General features: G+C 53.8%; 1 protein-coding gene across 1 annotated transcript in view; it reads right to left on the reverse strand.

Moving 5' to 3' along the window:
* Ajap1 (adherens junctions associated protein 1) overlaps positions 1-8,048 on the reverse strand; it is a 115,522-nt gene that overhangs the window by 61,067 nt on the left and 46,407 nt on the right. The window contains exon 2 of the mRNA XM_005368629.2: positions 2,468-3,270. Within this exon, the coding sequence (XP_005368686.1) occupies positions 2,468-3,270 (803 nt within the window). The remainder of the gene's footprint in view (positions 1-2,467; positions 3,271-8,048) is intronic.

An 8,048-nucleotide genomic window follows, 5' to 3' on the forward strand; every position in this document is an offset into this window, starting at 1 on the left:
AGCTCTCTGGAAATTCCAGACGCTATTCTTTGCAACCCTAAGCCCTGAGTAATTCCAGAGTCCACCACATTGCCAATAGGAAAGCCTGGACCTCAGGAAAATGTAACGTATCATTCCTAAATTGTTGTATGCAGAAGCAACAAAACCAAAACCCTAAGATCCCTCTGTGTAGAACAGAACTGACTTCATGGAAGCCCAGTTCTAGGTTTCAGGGTGCCACCAGCTGGAGCTCTCCAGTCCCTGCTGAGCTTTCCTGCCTCTGACAGGGTCAAGCACATCCTCTAGCTACTCCAGCTGGGTATAAAAACAGCAGGTAGGTATGGTCTCTCTGCAGAACCTAGACCCTGATCATGGAACCAGCACAGCAGGTGTGCAGGATGAATTTTCAGCTTTGAGAGCTCAGGAGAAGAAGATGGCACTGTGAGAGGAGACCTTGACCAGGGAGACACGGCAACAGAAAACAGAGTGCAGAATCGCAGGCATACAGGCAGCCCTCACCAGCTGCTCCTTGCTGCAGCCATGCAGGACTACACAAGTCTCAGCTAGGAGATTCTCTACACCACCCCTACTCCCTCAGATTCCATATGATGTTGTAAACAAGCATCTGGAGACTATATGGCTTCCCTCAGTCATCCAAGATATCCCATCTTCAGAACCAATGGGCAGCTCTCCCCAGGACCTAACATGAACTGCTTCTGGGGAGAACTGGACTCTAGGGAGTCTGGCTACAGGCGTCCTCGCAAACCTTCTCTTCTCTCATTGAGCCACGACTGTCCATCCCCCAAGCAGGCCAGCTCAGAGGCCCCCCTCTCCTGCAGGCTGGCATCATTGCCAGAATTTACATTTCTCTGCATTCGAAGCAAACACACATATTTTCCCTCTTCTAAATCTGTTTTGCTAAACAAATTAATCTAGCAGCAGATTATATTATGAAGAACCATAAATCTTTTTGGAGATAAGCATCTGTCGGGTTGGATTAGCAACAGCCGATGTACCGTGAGTTAATTTGCTAAGCCTCACAGTGCTGTCCCAGGCGTTTAACGTTCGTAATAGCAGATGTAATTTGGGACAAATGGGAACTTGTTTCCTCATCCGTGTCTATACAGTGAGTGACGTATTCAGGGGAGGTGACAGCCAGCGAGAGGAGCGCCAAATTCCATTACGATTATGGCCGATGAGTCGGTAGAAGTTAAGACAGATGCTATGCTTGCAGACGTCTGGCCCTGAGATGAACAGCCACTGGCCCCTCCTTCATGCCCCTATCTCCGCTCCAACACTGTGGATTCCCCAGGGAGGCTATGGGCCAGACACCTAGGCAACCCTAGATCTTCTTCCCAGGAGCTGCCAGGCTTAGAGTTGTCCCTGTCCTTGACGTGGTTTAAGACTAGTTTTGCTTTCAGGGTGAACTTCCCAGAGGACCAAGGTGCTGCAGGATAAAACCAGTGGGTTTTGCTGTTCAGCGCAGGAAGGAAGGAGGTTAGCGGTTGAAGGAGAAAGGCTTTTTACCCCATGAAAACCTGCCCAACGGCTAGCCCATGTCTGCCTACCCAAAGTAGAAGGAGGCACAGGTGCAAAGAAAAAACCAGGTGCAGAGATGCTGTACCAACTGCCCAAGAGTGAACCTCAGGAGCTGCCCCTCCTCCTTCCCACCAGCCTGAGGCTTGAGTCTCACTCCCAGCCATTCTTGCTGCTGTCGGGAGCTTCTCCCTACGTGGGAGGATCAGCATGGACTGCTGTTTGTGGGGGCGATGCCCACATGCCCGAACTTTCATGTTACCATGGGCCATGCTGGGGATTGTGGGAGGGGACTAGCTGCCAGCTCTTTCTCCCATAGCTGCTGGCATCGGGACAAACCCTGGCCTGGGGCATGACCAGGGCTACCCCTGTTGCAGACACTAGAGGATGAGGCAGGGGAGAAGATGATCAGAGCCACAGAAGGAGATGTCTCCAGCCAAGGAGCTACAACTGTCCACATGGCCCGAGAAAGGGACTACAGGGTCAGGGAGCCAAAGCCTTGCATCTCTGCTCCATCCCAGAGGCCTTCCCCCAACTCCTCCCTGAGGGAAGAGATGAACCCATCTGCAGAGCTTCAATCAGCAACACAGGGAGTTCTTCTCCTCATCTGCCCTTCGTCTTTCCTGGTAATTCAAGGTCATTCCTAACCTTGGGACAATTTCCATCTAGCAGTGAACCAGCCCCAAGCAGCCAATACCCTGAAGGCTCTGAAGATCACAAGGTCCCTTAACACTGGCACGTGATGTGCCCAGGAGACTGTAGCTTGAATATAACCATGTAGGTAGTTACTGTGTTCCACATGGCAGCCAATCTCTCCTCAGAGCCCACACTCAGCTCTTCTCTCTCTGCCATTGTTTATACTCCTGGGGACATCTGAACAGCCTCCTGTCCCAAACCACCCTGCATCCTGCCTCTCCCCAAGCCAGAGCAGCAAAACAAAGAGGTCACCTACCTGAGGTCTCCCCCAAGATCCTTGGGGGCTGGATATCTTTCCCATTGTTGCTGGGACTGGTGGAAGGCTCTGTTGTGCTAACCCCAACAGGGGTCCTTTTCCAGGGATCTAGGGACTCGGTGACCCCCTTAGTCTGCAGTGTCATGGCGGTGGCCGTGCTGGCCGTGGTGGTGGTGGTGGTGGCCACAGTTGTCTTCCGTGTTTGCAAGATGGAGACCGTGGTGGGGCCGAACCCACCAGGGAAAGTGTTGGATTCCAGGGCTTCCTCATCCCCCGTAGGCCCCCAGGCTATGAATTCTGTCTCTGTCGTGGGCCTGCCACCACGAAAGTCGAAATCATTGAACTCTACATCATGCGTGTGTCTCCTGCCCCGCCTGAGGAGGCTCTGTTGCTCTGCAGTGCCAGCGGCCACCATGGAGGATGAGGCCGATGCAGAAGGGAGGGAAGGGCTGGATCCGGTGGCAGCTGGGGGCTTGGTAAGTCCCCCTTTGGGTCCGAGGGTGGCCACCTGGTCCCTGGGCCTGTGGGCCCTCCGAGCACGGGGAGTCTGCATCTGTATGGGCCCGTGGGCACGTTCAGCCCGGGCAGAGCGGGGACTCCAGGCTGGTGTTGGCAGCCTTGTTGGGGGTCCGCTTCGCAGACTCCACAGCCGCTGTGGCCTCTGTGGGCGTGAGAGAAGCCGAAACTCAGGCCCTGGGCCTAACGAATCACAGGACGGGAAGTCGACTACAAGCTGCAGCATGGCTATCAGTATCCAGGCATGGCTTCCGAGAGAGCGGCCGGGCCATCGGATGGACATGGAGCTGAGGAGAGAGAGCAGAGTAGTCAGCAGACAGTGGGGCAGCAAGATGGCTCTGCCCAGGGCCATCTCTAACCCCACCAGATGGGGGCAACTTTTGGTTGTAAAAAGAGCTCATCTGAACCTGGAAAAGACCCCAGAAGCCTCTGGGCCGGCTCAGGCGCATGCACTGTGTTCCTCTACAGTGGTCACTATGTGTTAGAGACAGCTGCTTCCAGCTCAGGGACCTCTTGGATGGTAAGCTAAACCTAAGAGCCCCCTTCTATGGCACGGGACCCGGCCACCAAAGCCCCCTCCTCCATCTTGCCCCTGAAGACTTGCCCACAATGGAGGTGAGACTCCAAGAACACAAAAGGTACAGAAAGTGATGAGAACATCTGCTCCCAGTGGCCAGCTGACTAGGCCTCAGGCTCTGGGAGGCTGCAGGAGGCAGAGGGGAGGGGTCTCCCCCTAGAGTGCAGGGTTTGCTCCACCCTTCCCAAAACCCCATGACCCTTTAGTCCTCTGAGCTGAGCTTATGCCTGCTTGCCCTCCACCTGGACACAACCCAGCAATGCTCCTTCTGTCTGGCTTTCCCTGGGTGTCGCTCTGGGAACTCGCTGCGGCTCAGGAAAAGCTGGAAGCTTCAGCTCTAGGTGCCTACTCTGTTGACATTTCCACCCCTCCTGTTTATCTCTGATGCAGATGCCCTTTGGAAATTCTCATCTTCAGCTGGGGCTGGACTGAGAAAGACCAGACTGAGCACAGCCAATCAGGAGGGGAGGCTGACGGGAGCAGGTGGGAAACATGATATCCGTTTGTCTGGGTCCTGTTGGGACCATCCCTGTCCTGAGTCCATGGGCAGCTCCACCAGCTAAGCACAAGTCCCCTCTAGACCCAGGGATGCTGTAACGGCACACGGAAATCCAGAACAGAAAGCAGACCCACACAGCCGGGAGTGGAGGATGTAGCCCACGCGCTCCTCCTTCCCCCAGCGTAGGTAATTGAGGACTGATTATAGGTGCCACTCAAAGTCAGTTCTCATCGTCAACTAACTTCACATCTGAAAGTTAGAAGGAATCTAAAACTTCCCCAGAGGCTGCTGCAGGGAGAGCGGGTGCGGGGTGTTAGGTACCCTGAACCACCAGCCTCCACAGCTGTGCCTGCCAGGCCCCGAAACGCACGTGGGGTTGTTTTTCTTTATACGGCGTCACGTGTGTGTAAAAAGTGACTGCATGTGTCAGGGTGTGCCACTGTACCACTGTACGGGCGTGTGAAGCCCACGTGGATTCGTGTGCCGGCAGGGGGTGGAGCACATCCAGGTGGGTGTGCGTGAGTGCCGGATGTGATTGCTCGTGCGTGAGAGTCTGAGGGAGTCAATTTGTGAGCGTGTTTGCCGGCGTGAGACTGAGCATGCGTGGGCGTACTGCTGTATCTGCGAGTGTTCCCCTGGGTGTGAGAGTCAGTGTGCAAGAAGGTACCACTATGTCCATCTGTGTAATTATTTGTGTGGGTATCCATGTGTCTTGGTGACTGTGTCTTTCTCTATATCTCTCTCTGGGTCTATACATCTCTGTCCCCAAGTGTGGGTCTGTGTCAGTGTGAGCGTGCAAGCTCGCCCTTCAGTGGATGGAACTGTGTTTATTCAAGGATGTGCACGATCTTTCTCAGCCTGCGCTGAACCCCACGTGCCTGAAGCTGAGACCACTGATGGTTAGGAAGGAGTTGGCCCCTGAGAAAGAAGCTTGAGTTCACTGGGACTAATTAGCAAAAAGCACCGGTCTCCAAATAATAAGGCCCGGCTTTTTTAATCAGAATGAAAGCACTTCGCCGTCTGAAGGAGGAAGAGCTCATTAGGCTGATGCCTCTGGGCTCTTTCTACCTCTGTGTTGTTACTCTGCACGAGCAGCCAAGCTCCAGCAGGGACAGGGTTGGCATCACTGTGAGCAGAAATCTAGGTCAGTGTGAGACTCCCCTGCATACTTGGAAGGGCCTCTCCTTGGAGCTGCAGGTGACCCTGTAGAGACAGAATGGTGAGAACCCTGGGTCTTTCTGCCTGCATTATCTGGAGAGGTGTCTGCTTCCCTGTGAGTGAGATGCCACTAGGCCAGCTTGTCATGGCACCATCAACCAAACCCTACATGGCTCTACAAGTCTCTAACAAACCTTACCAGGCCCCTCAGGGCCCCCTACCCCCACTGGGTCCCACCAATTCCCTCCAGATTTCACTAGGACCCCAGGTGCCTCCAGGACTCATTAGACCATACCCAAATTCTACTGGAACATTCTATTACTCTCAAGGTCTCAACAGATCCCACCCAGACTTACCATATCCCTCTAGGCTCCATTTGGCCCTACTAGACTCCGTCAGACCCCAGCAAGTCCCACCAGGTCCCAAAAGGCCTCACCAGATCCTTCTAAGCCTCTCCTGGCCCAGTTAGCACCCTTGCCCTCATCCCAGCTGCCCTAGAGAACCATCCAGACCCCCCAGCAGTTCAGGCCCTATCCTAGATCCTTCTAGTGCTCCTTGGCCTGTGCTGGGCTCTCCAGGCTTCATCACACCGCACCGGAACTCAGTAGTTCCCACCAAATTCTGCCAGAAGCCAGAAGGCCCCATCAAGTCCCCTAGATGTCTCCTAGCCCCACGGGGCAGGCCGACTGGGAAGCAGGAAAGCAGAGCTGCCTGCCATCAGTACTCTGAGAAATATCGCCCCAGGAAATTAAAACCACAGCACCTAAGCCTAGGCCTGCCTCCCCGGCATAACTTCACACACAGGATATTTCTGTGATTTTTCACCAATCATGGGCTGTAATTGGTAACCATAGAAACCTTCTCATTTCCAAGACACCCAGCTGTTATGCAGAAAACCCAACCCTGGCAATGGGGCTGGGGAGGCGGATGCCCTGCTCCTCCTCAGCCCGGCAGATCGCTTTTAAAGGGCTGCGTTTGCTCAGAGGGGAAATAGAGGGCAGTGCGGGGGAAGCAGCTGTCAGCTGGGACAAGGGCCTGCCCCACTGGACAGTAGAGTGCTGGGCCCTGCATGAGACCTGACCTCATGGCAGTAGGTCTGGTCTGCAGGGGACACCCCGGGACTGGTCTTCAAGAACCCCTGTAACCCTACAAGGGCCTCCTCTCCTTATTCCTCCTGCAGAACCACGGGTGTTCAGTACAGAGTTAGGGGTTTTCAGACATGCTGTGATACAAAATGAAGCCGTTAGCAGAGGGCTCCACCTCAGGAAGGCACTGAGGCATTGTCAGCTGTCTGACATCCTCCCAGATGACAGGAGGATTCGCAACATGCTGGCCTACCCTACCATCAAGTACCAGTGCCAGTGGGCCACATGTTCACCCAGGAGGCCACGTAGAGTTTCCCCAAACTCCAGGACATTTCAACTGGCCCTGCAAATGTGTCACCCACTTCATTCCTCAAGGTCACCAATAGCAATAAAGATGGAACACACCAAGAGCTGCGGTTGCTGCTGATGCTGTTGCTGGGAGACTACGATACACAAACACACACACACAGACACACACACAGACACACACACACACACACACACACACACACACACACACACGATGGGTGTGTGAACTGGCCTGTCTGCTGTAGAAAACAATTTGGTGACCCTTGGAAAATCAGAGCTACCACTAATGTGGCAAATACAGTCTTTAAGGTACATACCTGGACACTCATGTGTATCATGTGACACCTCACAGTAGCCCAATGCAAACACCCCAAGCATCACCCAACAGATAAGCACATGGGACACATCCAGACCCAGAGTAGCATTTGATCCCTGAAAGGCAGGAGGTACCATCCACACACAAAGGCAAAGGAGCCAGGAGTAGGGCCACACATAGATGGAAGACTCGGCACGATCTCTGGGTCTGCCACAGATGGAAGATGTCCATCTTCCAGTGGCTACCACAGAGTACAGGGGAGGGACTCTTTGGGAGGGATTGCCTACTGGAGGGGTTCTTTTGGGGGTGACGGAATGTCCTGGAATTCATTGCAGTGGCAGTGAGACACCGTAAGAAAACAAAACCATTGGACCATGCACTCAAAGGCAGGGAACGTAATGGCATGTAGATTACAGCTCAATAACAATAAAGAAGGACAGGACTCAGAAGCGAGTGTGTGTAAGTGTTCTGGGGACTGATGTGGACACTCTCTGTGACCTCCTAATCCTCAGCCCTGGCTGCAAACCGGAAGGCCTGAGCCAGCCTTCTGAGTCACAGGCAAGGTGTGTGGATGCTGTGGAGACTCAGTTTGTGTGGAGCGGGCCCTATGGGAGTCCCTAGGACTTAGGGTCCCTCCTGGCCTCACGACATCCACCTCTTGCTCATCTCCAAGGACACCGTGCAAAGGAAAAGCAGAGCCTGCGAGCTGTGCACACCGTTGCCTCCATCCGCCTTTATTTTCTAGTTTGCAGCTCCTTGCTTCTCTTCCTTTTAAATTTTTATTGAAATCACTTTTCCCCAAGAATGGTTTAATAAGATTCAGTGGATTGAGGTTCAATTCACTCCCTTCTATATAGTTTCTCCACGGAAGAAAATCACTGTCATTTAAAAGAGACATAGACGTCTCTTCACCCACAGTCATACTCTCCCGGGAGCCCAGATGTGGCAGCGTGTGCTCCCGGAAAGAGCAGTTTCCTCTCGATGGGGCTCACATTCAAGGGAGTGGGAAGAGTGAATTCCCGGTGTCCTGTGGCCAAAGCCACCTCGAACACTGCAGGTAGAAGTCAGAACTGCCTAGAGGTGGCGGGTCCAGGCTACTGTTGTCTCAGAGCCCACTGCAG

The sequence above is a fragment of the Microtus ochrogaster genome, unplaced genomic scaffold (assembly GCF_000317375.1).
Source record: "Microtus ochrogaster isolate Prairie Vole_2 unplaced genomic scaffold, MicOch1.0 UNK38, whole genome shotgun sequence".
Lineage (NCBI taxonomy): Eukaryota > Metazoa > Chordata > Mammalia > Rodentia > Cricetidae > Microtus > Microtus ochrogaster.